Source organism: Theropithecus gelada, chromosome 14 (genome assembly GCF_003255815.1).
Source record: "Theropithecus gelada isolate Dixy chromosome 14, Tgel_1.0, whole genome shotgun sequence".
NCBI classification, from domain to species: Eukaryota; Metazoa; Chordata; class Mammalia; order Primates; family Cercopithecidae; genus Theropithecus; species Theropithecus gelada.
The window spans coordinates 84,673,428-84,694,247 of record NC_037682.1 but is presented as its reverse complement, the minus strand read 5'-3'; the positions used below and the strand labels follow the sequence as shown (position 1 = coordinate 84,694,247).

At 39.7% G+C, this 20,820-nt stretch overlaps 1 protein-coding gene across 2 annotated transcripts in view; it reads right to left on the bottom strand.

Annotated features, from left to right (window-relative positions):
• The window catches only part of FAT3 (FAT atypical cadherin 3), a 558,548-nt gene that overhangs the window by 193,377 nt on the left and 344,351 nt on the right, over positions 1-20,820 (bottom strand). For both annotated transcript variants that reach the window (XM_025356611.1, XM_025356610.1), the window contains exon 3: positions 8,336-8,397. In XM_025356611.1, coding sequence (XP_025212396.1) covers positions 8,336-8,397 — 62 coding nt within the window. The remainder of the gene's footprint in view (positions 1-8,335; positions 8,398-20,820) is intronic.

The window sequence follows — 20,820 nt, the reverse complement described above, 5'->3', positions numbered from 1 at the left end:
ACATCACACCACCACCACCATCACCACCACCACCACCATCACACCACCATCACACCACCACCATCACACCACCATCACCACCACCACCATCAACACCACTATCACACCACCATCACACCACCAACCATCACCACTCCTTGTTTAGCTAGACTTGGAATGTCAATGGCTATCCCTAAGTAGCCTACTATAACCTTTTTGGGGGATTATTTAAGAATGACACGAGGCCATGCGTGGTGGCTCACGCCTGTAATCCCAGCACTTTGGGAGGCCGAGGTGGGCGGATCCCAAGGTCAGGAGATGGAGACCATCCTGGCTAACATGGTGAAACCCTGTCTCTACTAAAAATACAAAAAATTAGCCAGGCCTGGTGGTAGGTGCCTGTAGTCCCAGCTACTCCAGAGGCTGAGGCTGAAGAATGGTGTGAACCCGGGAAGCGGAGCATGCAGTGAGCCGAGATCACCCCGCCACTGCACTCCAGCCTGGGCGGGCGACAGAGCAAGACTCCGTCTAAAAAAAAAAAAAAAAAAAAGAATGACATGATTTTAGAAAAATCTCCTGCTGAGGAGGGGTTTGTTCCTGGGCAAGAAGCATTCTTGTGGGTAAAGCACTGGGATTTCTGAGAAAGGTATGCTGGCAACACTTACTGAGAAGAATGGAGGAAGGAGGCACTCAGGAAGCTAGAAACTTGAAGGCGGGGAAGGAGTTAGGAAGCCGTGTATGCCACAAGAGGGCCTTCTGTGGAGACTTTTAACTTGGGAGATAATTCTCCCTTGGGATATGGAGCATGAAGCATGGGAACCCTCAAATTTAGATGGAGGTTTTTCTACCGTATTGTAGTTGCTGCAGTCCCTAATAAAGTCTGATTCATTTGCATAGCCTTGTGAGGTGGTGGCGTGAGGAGGGGAAGGGGCAGGCCAGTCGATGAAATCTGGCTGCTTACTGGTCTGCTAGGGCTGCATAACCAAGGAACACAGACTAAAGTGCCTGAAACGACAGAAATTTGTTTTTTCACAGTTCTGGAAGCTAGGAATCTGAGAAGGTATTGACAGGGCTTGGTTTCTTACAACACCTCTCTCCTTGGCTTGTACAGACAGCTGTCTTCTCCCTGTCTCTTCAAATGGCCTTCCCTCTGTACATATCTGTGTCCAAATTTCCTCCTCTTATAAGAACATTAGTCAGTCATATTGGATTAGGGCGCTCTCCAATGACCTCATTTTAATTTAATGACCTCTTTAAAGGCTCTTCTTTCCAAATCCAGTCACATTCTGAGGTACTGGAGGTTAGGATTTGAACACATGGATTTTGGTGGTGGGGGCTGGTGCACGATTCAGCCCATAATACATGCTTTACAGTTACTCCTCTGCTGAGTCCAAGCTGGTACCCACCATGTGGACACAGCGTCCTCGCAGACGGGCTTGGTCCTGGAGCTCAGGGCACAGCCCAGCAGCAGAGTGAGCCTTGTCCAGAGCTGGGTGGATGGGGCAGGCCAGAGTACAGGCTCTGAGGATTAGCTGAGGGGGTGGTGGATGGACAACCGGAGTATGAGAGAAAACCTGCTCTTTTCAGATGCATACAGACTGATCCTTGAGGCTGGGTTAACTTGACACCTGGGTTAATCCCTTATTACAAAATGAGAGTGAGAAAAGATGATTCAATTTGCCACATTTCAATAAGCTGATGGATATTGGTAGCCATATTTGTTCCATAAAGAGAGAAAGACCTATCCTGGGCACTGCCATGAAGTAGCTGTATGACCTTGGATCGCTCTCCTCTTTTCTAGGTCTCAGTTTCTGTATCTATATAATGTGAGAGCACAGTTGGGAATATATGAATTAATAACAGTTTCTTGATGCCAAGACAGCAGCTCACAAAAGTAGCTCCCTGCTTGATCTGCAGTTTGGTACTCTAGGAGACCTTACTGTGAAAGTCAAAGGAAAAAATGTCCAGTGGGAAAAACACACCAATTTCAAGAAGAAAACCTTGGTACTTGGCCCAATGCCAGGCCTTGAACAGGCATTCGATAAAGCTTTTATGAAAGGAAGTAAAAACAGAAAGAGTGCATATCAACTTTATCGAGGTTGATACAAGAAGAATAACAATGTGAACAAATGAGAGAATGGAAGGAATGAGTGGAAAGAGGTCAGAAGCTGTGTCACAGGGCATTGATTGTGTGTGGTGCCTCCTGGGAGCTCCGGAGCACAGAAGGTGTTATCAACTCTCCTTCTGACGCTGATGCCTGCTCCATGCTGCTATTTTTATGCACAGACATACCATTTTTTGAGGGCCCATGGATACTTCCTGCAGAGTTTTCTGAGGGTGGCAGAAAGAGACGCCTAAGGAGAGAAACTTCCATTTTTCTTGAAGTTAAATTACGAAACTATGGACTGTTTAATGGGTTGAAATGAGCCTGCAGTTCTTCTCCACCAGAAATTATCATTATTTTAAAAGCAGATGCTTTACCAAAGTAAGAAACTGCTAAGGGTGTACTCTCACCAAAGAAATCAATTTGCATCCTAAGGCAAGAGAAAACGTTATAAAAACTTAATAAAGAGCAATATTTTTTCCCTCAGAAAATAAAACTATAAAAAGGGATGAGAACTTCAGACCGGAAGAAAAAATATTCACATGAGTTGTATGTTACAGAGGACAATGAATGAGTTTGTTAAAAAAGACAGATACTAAATAATATACATTCCTGTGGATCCAGCCTATTCCTTTGTAATCTGTTATTTATACTGACTTCACTATTACATTTAACCACATTCTCTGGGCTGTTCCAAGTTCTATGCATACATATGATATAATTTCTCATCCACTGTCTTTACACTGGTTACTGGGCCTTGTCATCTTCTTTTCAATTTTTTTTTTTTTTTTTGATTTGCAAATAAAACACTCTCTGTGTTCTCTTTGGGAGACTTTTATCAGAACCATCCAGCCCTGAACGGAGAAGCATTTCAAGATCAAAAGGGAGGCAAATAATACTCTTCAGCAAGCAAGATAAAGATTCACACATAATTAAGCCAGGACTATAGGATTATTTAAGTAGATGTATCTTTTAAGAATAATCGAAGTGCTATAAGCTTTTCAAACTGCTGGAGCCATTCCAGGAAAAGAAAGGGAACTGGCAGTGTGTTTGTGGAGGACAAGGGGAGGAGGAAGAAGATGGAAAAGAGGGAAAGGACAAGCAATAGGCAACTGGCGTCTTTGTGTGCCAGGCCTTCCATGCAGTTTGTGAGGCAAGTTTATTAACCCCATTTTCCAGATGAAGAAAAGGAGGATCAAAGTTAATTTAACTTGGCAACGCTCATGCAGATGAAAAGAAGCCGAGCATGCCTGCTTTCTGTCTCTACGTCCATGCTCTTTCCTACATGTTAATTCTCTCCCCTTCAAGATCTCATTTAGGAGTAAAATAACGTATCTTAATGTAAGCATTCATTCACACACTTATTGAGCGTTCCTTGTTTCCTGGGTGCCAAACAGATGCTTGAATACAGAGATGAGTAAGACATTCTGTGCCGACAATGGCTACCATTCATGGAATACGTACTGTCTAACAGACGGCGTCCTGAGCATGCTTCACCTGTCATTTAATCTACTCTTTATACCAACCCTATGGCAGGAATTGTTATCCCCACTTTACAGATGAGAGAAAGGGGATCCAGAGAAGTTCAATAGCCCATCTAAGCTCTGTGAACAGTACCAAAATACAATTACAGGCACACCTGAATTTAACATTTGAGCTTTCCCACACTATCTTAATTCACTGTGTTGATAAATCAAGTTGCATGCCCACAGGGAGCTTAAACATCTCACAGGTAAAAAAAAAAAAAAAAAAAGGAAAGAAAATCCAAAACACCCACCCAAAACAACAAAAAAACCCCACAATCCATACAAGTGATTATATAATAAGAAAGAGTTAGTGCATTTATTTCCTATTTCACAGCTGCCTTCTCTGATAATGAAGTAATCAGGGCTAAAGTCACAACCAACAAACTAAAACGTTAAATTCACTGTTTCATTTACGTGTCCGTTATCAACTCTCGGCATCTGTATGCTGGAATTAGTCTTCTATCTCCACTATAATCATAACTGGATATCAAGGAAGGTATATGACTTTGAACAAATGAGCTAAAAATTCTTTATTTTTGCATTTTATGGTAGGAAGAGAAGATCAAGCCAATATTTTCACATAACAGACTTCCAAACCAGGCAAGAGTTAACACTTAGAATTCACTGAAGAAGTATAAGCTGTACTTGTGAATTTGCCTACAGTTCTTTGCTGCTCTTGTTGCTTTAGCAAGTCTTTGGATTCTGATAATGACAACCCTCCTTTTATAGTAACAGATTTTAGGCAAATGCTCTACAGACTGAAAAACCCTTGCAGCCCATACACCATCAAGCTACATATCTTAAACCAATGTAGAGATGGAGTGTCAGCAGTATACAAGTAAAGTGCCTTCTACCACGGGGATAGCAAACTACCAACAAATCATTAATGTCCTCCTGGTTATCTATTCAGCAGTGTACCTGCCATGTCAGCTTCTAAATGGGTCCTTTCCAGAAGAGTCGATTTTATTTTATTGGGAAGGACAGATATGAAATAGAGCCAGAAGGTTAATATGAGTTTAAGAGGAGCATAAGGTTATCTGGGCAATTAAACGCTCTCCAGGAGGTTAATTACCCACACCTAGGCCTTACAAGTCACAAAATATATCAGCAGTTTCAAAATTTTGTGTATAACAGACAACTCTATTCTACATTCTCAGTGATATCATTTCACTTATTTTTTGCAGGACTAAGTTAAAGTAACATTCCTTCTATGGTCTATTTAGGAAAAAAAAAAAGAAATGTTGTTCAAACTGCTGCAGCAATGTCATATAGAAGAAAAAATGTGGCCAAAATTGTACAATTTTAGAGAGTGAGAGTAAGACAGTGTGCGTAAGACAGAGAAAAAGAGAGAGAGGACAGAGGGAGAGAGAGATTGAGATTGAAATTGAACTGGTTTCTGAAAGCCTTAGTAGATTTACTAAATGAAACTGTGTGTGTGACCAGCCTGGGAGCTGGGTAGGGCAACGAGGTTGCTGGAGGGCAAGTTGGTATGTTTCTGATGACCTGTGGTTTTAAATGTCTTCACTCTAAAGACCACAGAAAAGCCAGTGTGCTGTTGCTAGCTGAAATCATGATAGGATTTGTGTTAGACCTACTTGACCCACTGCCCTCACCCTCATTCAAACCACCATCATCTCTCACCTGGATCTCTATAAAAGCTTCCCACATTTCCCTGCTGCCACTGGTCATCCTTGACCCCCACCCCAAGCCTGTCTCTGCCCAGCAAGGCAGTCAGTCATCACTTATGATGGCAGTCACATCATGTCACCCCTGCTTAAAGGCTTTCCATTGCATTCAGGAAAAATTCAAAATCCTTACCACAGTCCCCTCTGTTTGCCTTTCCAACCCGCTTTCCTATAACCCCTGCCCTCCCATCTCCACCCTGCCTTTACACTCTTCATCACAGTGGTCTTGATTCTATTTCTTGAACAGAATCTTAACATCATGTCATCAAATGCCACGTCAAACAAGCTCTCCTAACTAGTCTACTGAATGTTGCCTCTCACCCCCCCCCCAACTTTCAGGCACTATCATGGAACCTTCTTTTAGTGGCTTCAGAGAGCTTCTTTCTGAAGTTACAGCACTTATTCATTTCCATGTGCCTCCCCATCCTTCCTGCTCACTTTGTGTCCCCAGGACTTAGGGCAGTCCCTGGTACATGGAGTGAGTACAGGGCTTGCTACCTGGGGCTCCTTCTGCATTTCAGTGATCTGGAGCTTCTATCTTTCCTGGAGTGGAGTGGTGCTGTTAAATCTTTAGAAAGCTTCTAATATTATGTCATCATGTGATAATACTTAAAACCACAACAATCAACAATCATAACCACACTTTACTAAGCACCTACTTAGCACCAGATACTGGACTGGATGTTTTACATGTATTTTATATTTTAATCTCCCAACAGCCCTATAAAGTTGTTCATTGCTATGCTGTCCTACCTCCCTGTGCAGATGATACCAGGTACAAGTTGAATAGCCCTAATGTGAAAACCCAAATTCCAAAATGCTCAAAAATCTGAAAGTTCTTGAGGGCCAACATGATGCTCAAAGAAAATGTTGAATGGAACATTTTGAATTTTGGAGTTTTGAATTAGGGATGTTCAACTAAGAATACTGAAAACATTCCAAAATACCAAACATTTCGAATCCCAAGCATTTTAAAATTATTTTTTATAACAATGCATAATAGATGTATATTGTTTCAGGGTACATGCGATAATTTAATACATTCGTGTACTTGTGAAGATCAAATCAGTGTACTTGGGTTATCTATCATCTTAAACATTTGTTACTGCTTTATGCTAGAACCATTTTAATTCTTCTCTTCTAGCTATTTTGAAATATGCAATAGATTATTATAAACTCTAGTCACCCGAATGATCTATTTAATACTGAGTCTTATGTGTTGTATCACCCGTATGTTTGTACTAATTTATTAACTTTTCTTCATACTCCCCACCCCATCCCAAGCATTTTGGATAAGGGGTACTCAACTTGTACTGATCAATGATATTCTAGATCCCAAACTGTGTTAGTCCAAGGTACTGAAACCTTACTCAGTATTTATGTAAGTCTGTAAAGGATGTGAATCCATTCAGGGTTCTTTTGGGGAGTGAATTCAAATGCTTGGAAAATATTCTTCCTCTTTGCTCTACTATAGATCCATCCTGTGACAGTCACACTGCACCACAAACCTCCTGATGACAGAGACCACCTTGCAAGGGACCGGGCAGTAAGTGATCTCAGCCAGACTCCTCAGAGAATGAGACACCCTTCCTGCTTCCTTCTGGGAAGTAATGGGTTCAACTATCTAAGAACACAGCCTCTCCAGGTGTCCTGGACTGTCTTCTGGAAAGGAAAGAACCCCACGAATATAATATAAGGTCTTATTTTTCTGGCAAATGTACTTAGGTTCTGGACCAGGTAGGTAGTGCAGCCTGTTAATAGGATTTTGAAAAAAGAATTACTATAATTATTTTTTTTGGCAGCCTGGAGCCTTTTATCTTTATGAGATGATAGTAATGTTTTAAAAGGATTATCATAGTGTTGTATGATGATGATGATAATAATAATAATAATCCTTTATTATATGCAATGCTTTAAGAGTTTTAAAAATACTTTGATACAAAATAGAAGGTTTGATTCTAAGAGTGATCTTTTGAGCTATAAGGGATTGTAATTGTTTGCCAAATTTCATAGTAGGGGAAACTAAGGTTCAAGGCAATTAAATAGCTTCAAGCTATTCACAGCAGGGCAGCTTCAAGACCCAGGTAGCCTGATTCCTAGTCCAGTGTTCTTTAAATAAATCATGACTGGTGAGCTAATTTAAAGGAGGAGACCAGAAGAGATTCTATCATAAGATTTGAAGTGTGTGTTTGTGTGCATGTGCATGTGTATGTGTGTGTGTGTGTATGTGTGTTTGTATGTATGTTAGGAGGGGTGGTGGATTCCAGAAAGTGATTCTTAGGAAATAAAATATTATTTTAGAAGCGTAGACACATTATAAAACCTTAACAAAGCCTTGAGTTCCTAAGCATTGTCATCTGTTTCATATCACACCGTCACAATTAAATCATGGTATCATACAAACTACCCAGGCTTCAAGCATCCCAATAAAGACACTCGATACTTAAAGAAAGAACATTCTGCAAAGCTCTTTCGTATTTATTTTCTCATCTCATAGCTTTTTATTCTCTCTCCAGAAATAACGCTTTTAGAGTTTATTTTGCTGCAGTTTCTGTCTTAATGAATTAAAGGAGTCCATTTTATGGTTTCAGCAATAGTCATCTCTGGCAGTGACTCAACCAGCGGCTTTCTCTCAGTTCTTTCCCCAAGAAAAGAAAAGAGGAAAGCAAAGCTTCCTCATAAATGGTGCACTTACACTCTTTCTCTTTTTACATCTGTGGCCCCATTGGCTCACAGGGCTCTGCTCCTGAACTTTCTTTTCTGATTACTGACACGAGAGCCTGAAGTCAAGGCAGAGATGATGATACACCATTGTCTTCAGCAAAAGGCAAAGGCTGCTCTACCACCCTAGCTCAGCACACAGCAGCATCTTGAGAAGAACGCACTAGAAATCCCTAAATTCAGAACATAGCAGCCCAAGAGAAATATATTCACTTTGATATCCACTGTTCAAATATATTGAAGGTGTAGTTTATGTTGAAGGTTAAAGAAGTTTAGTGAAAGTCAGTTTTAATGAATTCCAGTTCCCTCTATGCGCTTACCTCCAGAAAATGTTCTGCCTGCTGTTCTCGATCCAATTTCCTTGAAGTTGTTGTAATCAGACCTGTGTAGAAATGAGAATATTTGACTTTTAAATATCTGGGGCAAACAGCTTACTGAGTGTGGGGAAACAAGTCCAGTTAAAGGAAAAGCAAAAGTGGTGTGGAACTGTAACTTTCCAATCCCCCATGACAATCAGAAGGGTCTCAAGAATCATTCTTAAAAGAAAGTAAAATTTACAAAGAAAACCTGAAAAATTGTTTCAGCCTATCTACCACAGTTGGCATACTGTAATTACTTTGGGGAGGTAAAAACTCACTAAAGAACTTCTGTTTTTCTGATAATGAAGAGTTCCAATGATTCATGTGCATATGACTGAAATTCTACAGTAGAAACCTCATTAAAGATTTTAGAGTTCCTGAACAATTAATAGGTTGTTTATGCTGATTAGATTCAGGCTATGAAACAGTACTTTCTTACTTAACTTTTATATGCACATATAATTTTTGCTATACTTGACAAAGAAGGTTATTTCTGTAATCGCTACTTATACACATAATTATTTCAGATTTAATAACTTACACACCAAAGATCTCATACTGTAATTTTATCATTTTGTTTTATGTGTTTGAATCTTTATACAAAATAAGTTCCACATGAAAAATATCTATCTTTTCTTCCAATGGTGTTTCTCATAAGTGAATCACCCCTTTGAGTATAAACACAAAGAAAAGAAAATGATAAGACAAAACCTTCAAGGCCTCTCAGCTTATTGCACCAATTTGTCTTTTGCAGGTTTTATTATTCCTTTTGTCAAATGGCAATTAGGAGGTCAAATTTATTTTCCATTTCTTGATTCCACGATGTCCCTAAAGAGAATATGGGGTGGGCTGTTTTCCTGGTGTACGCTGATGGACAATGGAGGAACAGAGAAAAATCATATGAAAAGCCTGTCCCAGTGCTGGTGAGGTAGGTGCAATGTGGAAAGGTATTTCCAGGGGCTGTGAAAGAGCTCTTGACCTCAAGCTTCTGTCTTATATAGAAGTGGTGGGTGGGAGCACACAGATTTTAGAGAAAGCCAAGAAGAGACCACAGGAAATTAAATGCCTCCCCACGGCCTTCAAAATAATATCCCACTCAGAGTAACACGGCTGTTTATAAGCTAGCCCCTCCTCTCCACCTCCACACTCCCCACAGGAGGAAAACCTGTGTTTCCAGTGCACAAATGATCTGACTTTCCATGAATTCATTCTGGAATGTGCCCCACAGATTTTTTTCTTTATCTTTTTTATTGAAAATATAGATATATTGAAATATATGAAAACATATATATATATATGGTAGAAAATGAGCTTATGATTCAAGCATACCACGTGAAATAATTAAATCAAGTCAATTAACACATCCATCACCTACAATACTTATCATTTTTTTGTGGTGAGGACATTTGAAATTTATTAGCAATCTTGAAGTGTACAATAAACTATTATTTATTATATTCACCCAAGCTGTACATTTCTACACTGAGCTAGATTTTTAAATTTTAGCTCAGATGTTAGCCTTTGCTGACCCTGTTTAACAGGGCTAGGTGGCCATCTGCTCTGCCCTCATGTAACCGGTGCTCTCCATTATTGATCTCTGTCTTATACTAGAATCCTTTGTTCACATGTCTGTATTTCCCCGCTAGACAAATTGACAGAGTTACTTCATGAGAAGGGCCTGTCTTTTGATTCGGAAACTGATACCTACCTAGTTCCTCACCTAGAACAAAGAATAGGAACTCTTTAACGCTTAGTTAATGAAAAGTTGCTCTGGAAGAGATCCACTGTATTTTATTCTTCAGTTTTGCTACAGACTTGGAATGTGCTTGTTTAAGAGGGTATTGTTTTGTGTGTGGAGGGTGTATTTGTGGTGGGAAAAGTTTGTGTGACATGTGTACTCATAAAGTTTGCAGAGTTCCTCTGTGTGAATGAGCAACGCTAGGCACTCTTGGATGTGAAGAGCTACTGTCAGAGATTAAGGAGGAAAGACTGCCACCAGGAAGGTCAAGGAAGATCAGTGACTTTCCTTCCTTAGCTGACCATCAGAATCACCAGGGAAACATCAAAAACATAGATTTTGTCTCCCTGCTCCATCCCTCATTTACTCTATCAGAATCTCTCAGGATGAGGTCCGTGATGGTCCTCTTATTCTAAGAGAAAGGTGCTATCCAATTCCACTATCTTTCACTGAATCCCACTGTGACTTTTTATTGACCTTACTTCTTCTGACCAGACATGCCCAAGAACGAAATAGACTGAGCTGCTCTAGCATCTCGATTAGAACATTGAGCTCAGTGTGTGTGGGTGTGGGGTGGGGTGATGGAGATAGCCTGTGAGTGCCTGCTCAGGGGAGGTGAGGAGACGAATAAAGGGCAGCACAGCGCTCTGAGTCACACTGATATGGATGTCTAACACACACATCTGACACCTTCATTTCTGGGCCATTCTATTGGACAAGGTCATATGTCACAGAGGCTCTTTCAAGGTGGGGAGTAACTCTCTTCTCACAAGTCAGGGGAAGCTTTCATGGAGCCTCCCCTCTCCTGTGTGGGGGCTCCTCTATTAGAGCCCACAATAGGAATGAGACATGTTTGTTATATTGAGGCTATAAATGAGTCAAAGGGCTGTTGGCCTTCACCCTGCTGCTCTTTCAACCACAAAAGACCAGTGCCCCTTTGCCCTCTGTTCCCCTGGGGACTCACTATCATCACAGGTGCTCCTTGCCCAGGGTCACATGGCCACAGCCCATAGCCCACTGTGGTGTGGCTGTGCACAGGGAAGAGGGAGGTCAGCTTCCTCTCCTGATGATTCTTAGGGCAATTTTTTAGGACGTTCACTTGTTTTCACAATGCCCACATGTAACTGGGAGAGCGGCAGGGTCCTCTTCACCTTCATACCTTCACCTGGATGTGTTTCTCACCTATTGATCAGCCCACAGAGAGAGAGACAGGCTTCCTGAAAAGTCTGAAACAACATACACACAGTGAACTTGGAGCTGTGAGGAAGACAAGCAGTTTCTGTTTCTGGAGTAAAAAGACACAGGAAAGCCTCCGCTGGTTACAGTTCTCTTGGCTTCTACCACCTTTATTTTCACAGATATGAAATAAAAGGCAAGAAATAAAATGTAAGTTAAAAGTGGAAATCGGTAGGAAATCAGATGAGGTGGTATGGGGATAGGGAGTGTCTGTTTGCTAATCGGTACAAGGTTTCTTTTTGAAGGGATAAACATGCTCTAAAATTACAGACTATGGTGATGGTTGCATAATTCTGTAAATATTCTGAAAACAATTAAATTGTATCCTTTAAATGGGTGAAGTTTACTGCATGCAAATTATATACTAATAAAGCTATTAGAAAAATCACTAGAAAATCATAAACTTGGCCTTTAAGGTTTTAATAAGTCTTTTATATTTGGAAAAGGTAGGCTCTTAAAAATATTTAAATGAATGAATGAATGAATGAATGGGTTAGTTAGTTTAGGCCTCAGGCATGAAGAAGGGTTGAAATGAATAGAGTTGATTGGGCTTGTCCATAGGAATCTGGAACATGGAAACATTGAAATTTTACAGTTACAGCAACAACTGGTAGTTATTTGCAGTTGAAAATAAATAAATACATCTTGTTATCAAAATCTTGATAAAATAAATCTCGTTATCAAGCCAGGGTCAGCTAAACCACTCAGGTGTAAAAGCTTTCCTACTGCTCAAAGTACCTTCTTATGAGGAGCTATGGTACCTCAGCAGCACTGCCATTTTTTACAGTGAGAAAAAAATGCAGTGAGCCATCCTTCCTGGCCCAGAGGAATTAGTTAAAATGACCAATGCTGCCTCTTCATTTGTAATAACTTTGTTGTAGCTGAATGCATTTGGAACAAATAGAGAATAAGACAACAAGACAATAGAGAACAAGACAAAATAGAGAGAACAGAGAACAAGACAAAACAGAGCAACCTCCCTCCTCAACCACTCTGACTCATCACTGGGGAAGGCAACCCCATTCTGTAATCGATACAAACAGAGGTGTGTGTGCATTACACATGTAACTGTAGACACACTGGGCACAGTAAATTGGGGACTGACATGATGAAATTGAATTTCAAAGATAAATCATAGGCAAGCATTTGAATGTGGTTTGGAGATATAAACAAACACATCATTTGATATAATTACATATGCAAACCTCCAATTTAGGAGGGGAAGTACGCCAGTCCTAAGTGAATGATACTCAATAAGGGGGCGGGGGAGACATATGGCTGGAACTGTGCAATTACTTAAAAATGGTTGCTTTTGATTTTTTGTTATGGAGACGGAAGAATCTAATGGCCTCTCTCTCTGAGAAACAGCCTGAGCATGAAAATGTGGCTGCCTGTTTGAAAGAGAACTCAAAATGTTCTAAGCAGTTGTGGTCAGAGAAGTGATACTTTTAAGGATGATACCTTTTCCCTGATTTTTCTGCCTGTGGGTGTCTTGGGTCGCAGCTGTGTAATCTGCTGCCATGACATTCACGTTTTCAAGTGCTACTTGAAGCAGTGCGGGTCTTAGCTGTTTCAGCATAATTCTGCAAGACTGCGGGAAGCTGGGTTTGGTGTTTTAAAAATACAACTAGAATTATCAGCTCTGTGAGCGACAATTAATTCTTTCCTCTATGTTTTTCACATCCCATTTCCTATGCTTCTCACTTCTTCAAGTCTGTACCCAGCTATCTGGTAAACCGTTCACTATCCTTCCTGACAGCTGAGTTGTTACTTTCTATGTGAAACCCTCTCGGACCTTTCCTTACCTGGCATGTTGCATGTAATTAATTCATTTATCATCTGAATCTCCATCTAGACTACAGTAGCAGAAGGCAAAGGCTTTGGGTCTTTAAACACAACTAACCCCACAACCTGGATCAATGCCTCCTCAATTTTTTGAATAAAATACTACTTTTGCAGCACACAACATTTTGCTCTAATTATTTGCCAAAGAGTCAGTCTTCCCTAATAGGAAACAAGGAAAAAGGTGGTGAATAAATCTTATTTATGTTGTATTCCTGGTGTTTAACACAGAAACTGGCACATTGTAGGTACCAAGCAAAATTTATCTGAATGAAGGTGATGTGGGTGTAGTCTTCCAGAACTCTCAATGTCATTTTATTATACAGAGTGGCCATAATGGTTCCAATGCATGGGTGTTAAAACTGTCTGAATGCTCTCCTCCATCCTTTGAATAACTTTAATGTTTTCCTGTTTTTGGAGGTCATTAGAGCAATTCCTGATAGCCTTTTTAAAAAAAATTTCAGCTGCCAATTAAATATTTTTAATCTTTAATCTTACGCACAAAGGATTTGTGGCCATTCCATTGTTCTCTCCCATCCTGATTTCTACCTAATTTAGGGAGAAAAATAGGAAAATAATAATATAGTTGTATCCAATATTTATTGAGTACTGAATATGTGCCAAGCACTACATTAAGCAGTTCATATACATAATCTCATTTTATCTCACAATAGTCAGATATCATATAGTCTAAGAATATACATCACATAGTCGTTTTTTAAAAAAGCAAACCTAATACATGCCTTTACCACAACTTTAATTTTTCCTCTAACTCTGAAATTTCAGAGAAATTGGAATTATTTTGATTCCATTTGTAGGAGGAAACAGTTAAATAAACTTGCCTGAGGTCACCAATGACTATACCACAATTCAAACCCAGGAACTCTTGGCCAGGTGTGGTGTCCTCATGCTTTGACAGGCCAAGGCAGGAGGATTGCTTGAGGCCAGGAGTATAAGACCAGCCTGGGTAACATGGTAAGACCCTGTCTCTTTAATAATAATAATTAGACAGGCACCTATAGTTCCAGCTACTTAGGAGGCTGAAGTGGGAGGGTGGCTTGAGCCTAGGAATTTGAGGTTACATTGAGCTATGATTACGTACGTCACTGCACTCCAGCCTGGGTGACAGAGAGAGGACTCGGCCTTTAAAAAAATGAAACCCCTTAAACCAAAAACAAAACTAACTCTGGAGCTTCTTCAGTGTTTCCCTTTTATCTCCCTAGCAGAAGATGTGGGGCATTGGCAAAGTCATCTGTCTAGGGGCCAGGAGATCTGGGTACTAGAATCAGCTCTGTCAGTAACTGGTCATAAGATCACAGGGAATAAGATTCCTTCTCTAGGCCTCAGTTTCCTCATCTAGGAATGTCCTATGCATCTTTTCAGTGTGAAGAATGTACAGTAATATAAGGAATATTACAAGAAGATCATTAGTCTTCTTCCTTCCCTGCTTTATTCCCCGAGCACACATTCTTCTCAATGGTCCTGAGCCCAGCAGTGCAGGACCTGGGTGGGTCACCCAATCAGGAACAATACATGCTGTGTTCTAATTTTTATTTATCCACAAAAATGACATGAAATTAAACATCCATATGCACATTTCTCAAAAGGAGGAAAGTAAAAATATCAGTTAACTATAAGTATGTGCTTTTAAACAGGAAAGTACGTACACTGGTTATTCCCACATCTATGAGGTCTTCTATAAGATTCTGATTTCTAGAACCCCTATTTCCACCTCTTTCCCTTCAGTCCATTAAGGAGCATTAAAATATTCCCTGCAGTATTTACATATGGACATCAGGCTATGCACTCAATTTGGAGAGAAATGAAATGCATGCATAGTGAATTCAACTTTCAGGAGTAGAGGAAAAATTAAAGTTGGAGTGAAGATTGTATCACATTTCCTTAAAAAATAAACAACTAAGTAATATGTATTCTCAGACTGGATGATATTTATCTGAGAAGAAAAAATACCAGAAAGAAAAAAATATATATACAAGAGCTACAACATCAGTTATAAGGGGGTTAAAAAAAGGATTCTGGAAACTGCCCCCATGAGACATGCTTCTTAAGTAAGGGTTGTTTCATCAGGTGTAAAGACTTGGAGTTGCTCAATTGAGCACGTGGTGCTGCTATTAAATTTTCTTAAGAAAAGTTGACAGGGGAAATCACCCATGGAGCTTAAGCCTGCAAGTTGGACTTCTCTTTATAAATAGAGATTTCTGAGAAGCTAATAGAAGCTTTAAAACTGTAGAAGTGAGGGTACATTTTAAACCAAAGTATGAAGATGCTGTGGGTCAAACATGGTTTATGGCTGTTGGTTTTCTGTAATAGACACATTTCATTTCTTTCTTTGCAAGCCAATGGATGGCATTTCTGAATTCTGCCTTAGCAGCAAGGAAATCCCAGGCAGTATTTTTCTGCCAGAAATACTTTCCCCTTTGGATTCAGGATTCTGTAACCGCTACAGGTAGCAAAGGGAACAAGCCATCTTGCAGAGGAAAATTGTAGAGGCTGGCACAGACTTGGCAACTTCTCTTCAGGCCTAGTTGACCGATGGAGTTGCCCACAGCCTGGAGGGAGGGTTCTAAGGTTCAGGCAAGTCCTGCTTCCTAACTCTACTGCTATATTAGATTGATTAGAAGCATCTGAGTCAAGTCCACTTGTCAGCAGAGTGAAAGGTAAGGTGGGGCCAACGAGGGAAGGAGTAGTGAAGATGATGTTGTATGGTAGACAATACTTCCAAAGTCCTCCTCCTCTGTATGATCCTCTCCTGTACCCAGTGGTCTTGCCATCGTCATGCACACATGCATGCATGCATGTGCACACACTCATACAGTTAGAACCAGAGATGCTGTGTACATGCCTAATTTTACCAGAATACCTGGATACTTCCCACTCCCATCTGTTCTTCCATCAATTCCTCTCCTCATCACCAGTCTCCATGGCTCGCCCTCCCAATTGCACAGAGCCCTCTGGTTCTGCCTTCCAATGTTGCCTAGATGAGGATGCATTTATGGACCTGAAGAAGTCTCTAGGCTATTAAGTTAAACCTTGAATGCCATATTGGATTTCTTCAGAGAAATTAAGCCACAGATGGTAAACCAATATGAAGGATGTCGTATGAAACGATGCCATCTTTAGGTGCTATTTACATACCACTGATGTGCATGCTCAGATGTGCAATATGGCGCACTTCTCCCCCTTTCGCTTTCTGCCAAGATTTTTTTCATAATTCTGAATATTGGATAATCAAAATAAAGAAGCATAAGTGACTGGCAATCTAAATTCCACTATGTAGATGGATCCTAGAGATTATCTAGCCCAGGAAGCATTGTAGTATACTGGCTAGCAGTACTCAGGCTCTGGCATCAGACTGCCTGGCTTCCCATCCCAGTTCTACCACTAGGCAGCTGCATATCCTTGAGCAGGTTACTTAGCTTCCTCATCTATAATGAAGCTTATTAAATTAAATAATTAAAATGCTTAGCATGGTTCCTGGCACATACTACATGCCCAAATAATAATATTCTTATTATCAGCTCTAAGAACAGTGCCTGGAGTATCATATGTGTTCAGTGGTTTAACTTTGTTTCCTTCCCATCTAAACATTTGGGCAGCAAAAATTCTAAAACATTTAATACAAACTCTGTCATCTGACAGATAAGGAACCTGAGGCTCACAGTATAAGTAACCTGTTCAAAGACTTACTGATTTAAAAAATCCCTTTGTCCATGCATGGTTACATTTTATTGAGAGGATAATATACACTTTTGCTACTTGAAGCATAGCATGCATTAGCATCATGAGTGCTACCTGGGAGCTGGTTAGAAACGCAGACTTGTAGGCTCCCCGCAAACCTAGATAATGTATGCACAAGAATTTTAAGATGACTGACTCTAGATCATTTTTGGTTTTCAAACTTGGCTGTGCCCTGGAATCACCTGGGGAGTTTTAAAAAATACTCACATCAGAGTCCCACACCCAGAGGTTATGAATTATTTAGCATGGGGTGAAGCCTAGGCATAGGGATTTTAAAAAAATTCTCCTAGGTGATTCTAACATTCAGCTAGGGGGAAGAATCACTGTATATCTAGTTGTTATCTTCTGGATGATGGGGTTATAGTAATTACTTTCATTGGCTTATCTAAATAGCTAGTTTTTCTAACATCAACAACACTCAACTTTATGAAATAAAATAATTTAAAGGACAATAAAATAGAGGCACCAGGAACAGCCTCCTGTATGCCATCATCTAAATTCTATGATGTTCTGGTCTGAATCCTTCCGCCAAAGGACTAAACTATGTGGTTACCATATTTGTTTGGACTTTACTTATTAATTAATTAATTAATTTTTAAAGAGAGGGTCTCGCTGTGTCACCCAGGCTGAGTGCAGTGGCACGATCATAGCTCTGCAGGCTGAAACTCCTGGGCTCAGGCAATACTCCCCACTCAGCCTCCCAAGTAGCTGAGACTACTGGTGCATCATCATCCCCAGCTAGTTAATTTTTTTTTTTTTTTTGGTAGAGATGTGGTCTCACTATGTTGCCCAGACCGGTCTCAAATTCCTGGCCTCAAGGTCTCCCAAAGTGCTGGGATTCCACGTGTGAGTCACCTTGCCCAGCCTGTTTTGACTTTAGATCGGAGGCATGCTAGGCATGCCTAGCAAGGAAGACAGGAAGTCCTGTCTTCCCTTACTATACTGGCTTCCATTAGCTCTAATTTCACTTCTTCATTCAGGCATACTTTCTTTTACTGCCTATAGCGTTACACACTGCCTGGCCCCATCTGGCCACCCAGATCTCCCTAGCAGAGGGGGAATACCTCCTCTATACAGATGCTTTCTCTTCCCCACAAAAACACATTTGGACACAAGGCAAAAGACAAAAAAGATACAAGAATAAGTCTCTATATTTTCTTTCATCAAACTAACAATCCAGTGAGAGAGGTAGACACGTAGGAGAATCACTACAGTACAAAGCAAGATCTAACACACACCCTAGACAACTTTGAGTGTCCTTAAGGAGGAAAGATTTATGCTGAATTGTACAATTAGAAAAGATAAAGGAATGAGCTGTATTTGTACCGGGCCTTTAATGTTTAATAAGAATCTGACAGAGAAGTTGTGAAAAGTCAAAATGTCCAATCTCCATTTAAGATTAATGGGACAAGCACTTTGGGAGGCCGAGACGGGCGGATCACGAGGTCAGGAGATCAAGACCATCCTGGCTAACACAGTGAAACCCGGTTTCTACTAAAAAATACAAAAAACTAGCCGGGCGAGGTGGCGGGCGCCTGTAGTCCCAGCTACTCGGGAGGCTGAGGCAGGAGAATGGCGGGAACCCGGGAGGCGGAGCATGAAGTAAGCCGAGATCCGGCCACTGCACTCCAGCCTGGGCGACAGAGCGAGACTCTGTCTCAAAAAAAAAAAAAAAAAAAAAAAAAAGATTAGTGGGACAGAAGCTTAACAAAAATGGTAAACTTGGGTCTAAAACCTGGCTCTGCTATTTTTTTTTTTTTTTACCTGTATGGACAAGGAAACTTACATAACTTCTCTGATGGCAGTCTTATCATCTCTGAAATGGGGACAGTACTAGGTTCTTCATAGGCTTCGTTAGAAACAATAAAGCTGAGGTGCTTGGCACGGTGGCTTGTACTTAGATGTGATTTAAAAAGAGACACAGTATCTACAAAAAGCAGTGTATTATATTTTATTTTTATTAAAAACCCTAATAGCCCTGGGGTGCTATTTCTAGCCTATATTAAAAACGAAAACCTTATTGTATCTGGATTATTCAACTCCCAAAATGTCTGAAAATTTAATAACCAGGCAACTAAAAGTTGAAGTTTCTTTTTGTTCAGATGAACACTCTAAAGTTCTGTAATTCCTGACACACTTGAAGTGTGAAAACAGCCATTGCACTTCCCTTAGAAATCATGTCACTGCAAATGATTTGTTTCTACAGCTGTTTTCATCTGACAGATAAAATCAGGAGGATGGATAAAGTACAAACTACTCAGAGAATGTACAAAGTCTTGAAAATGCATGTGTGCTTTGTAGGCATGCAATCCTTTAAGATCATCTTTGCTCTATAATTTATACAAGACCCCTTAGGTAGAGGTGATGTTTTGAAACTCAATTTTTAAAATCTAGAAAAAATATAACTCATATGGAAAGTTTGAATGCTGTTAGAAGACTGATAATGCTTTTTATTAAAAAAAACCACACACATTTTCCAGTTAATTTTCACTTAATTCAAAGTTTTCCTTTTGTCTTAAATTTATATTTACATTGTAAAACCTCATTGGTTTTCATTTCACTTGTCTGAGAATATGTAACAGTTTCATAGCTGGTTGAAGTTTACCTTTGCACCACCTAGGTAAATTAACAGGATGAAGAGGTCTCAGGGGAATATTTATTGTACTCAAGATAAACCATTTGCAGAGCACTTCAACTTTCACAACCACCATTTTGATGTTGTAATTGCAAACAGCCTATGTAACTATTCATTAGAATCCGTCCAAGCAGGTCTTTTGTTTGGCAACACTATGCTAATAGTAGCATTAACCTTATGTGTTGATTTGAGAGCAGTAAATGTGTGCTTCCTGAAATATTCTAGAAATACACATTTTCAACTGCTATAGTGTGCTCCTCAGAGTCTGAATCAGTGGCATTTCACTGTCTTTCTGTTCTCAGGGAGGAAGTACCATCTCTTATAAGAATGATACAATTTGTGCTTAATCATTTACCAATACAACTTTGGGCAAGTCTTTAAAAATGTGCACCTCAGTTTCTTCCTCTGTAACATAGCAGTCATTTTATGGAGGAGCAAATAATCTCTTCATCACTAAGGGGAACATACAATATTTTTCCCATATAAACATAAGTGGAAACAAAGGAGAGATTAGTATTATTTATAACTGCTCTATAACTCCTTGGAAGAAATGCTGTATAAGTCAGGGAAGAAGCCTTGTATTTTCCCTCTGCTCTTTAGCAGATGACTTCATAAACAATTCCTTTATATTATTTTGTATTCTGTTTACATTTTTTTTTCTGTCAATAGACTGTGGCTTCTCCAGGGCAACCATATTTTTATTCATATAATATTCATTAAAGGAATACCTTTTAAGAGCCCAGGCTAATCATTGTATCTTTTGTGCTTAGCACAGGGCCTGGTATATGAAGGGCATCAATAAATATTGGTCTATTGACTAAATAAACTGTAATAATAATAATACATAATTAAATATATAATATATAGTAAACACAATCAAATAAATATATAATAATGAAATGTGTCCGTAAGTGTGTGCACACACACACAAGTGCTACCATCCAAAGCAGGTAATGGTCTATACATATGGGAATATTCATTTAGCATTTATATTATGGCTTGTAAAAATTTTGGGGAAAAGTTTCCAAATTCAGAACAAATTATGTGCTGTGATGATTACTGCTATGGGTTTTTAACATAAAATGTTACAGGTTCATAAAAAGCCATGTTTTTTGTGTCATGTCAGAGTCTGCAGTCTGTTTGGTTAATTGAGGTTAATGGAGGGAAATGGCAGATTGCCAGTGCTAATGAGTTTATCTTGATTCTTTTTAATACGTATTTTATTTCTCTTTTGTA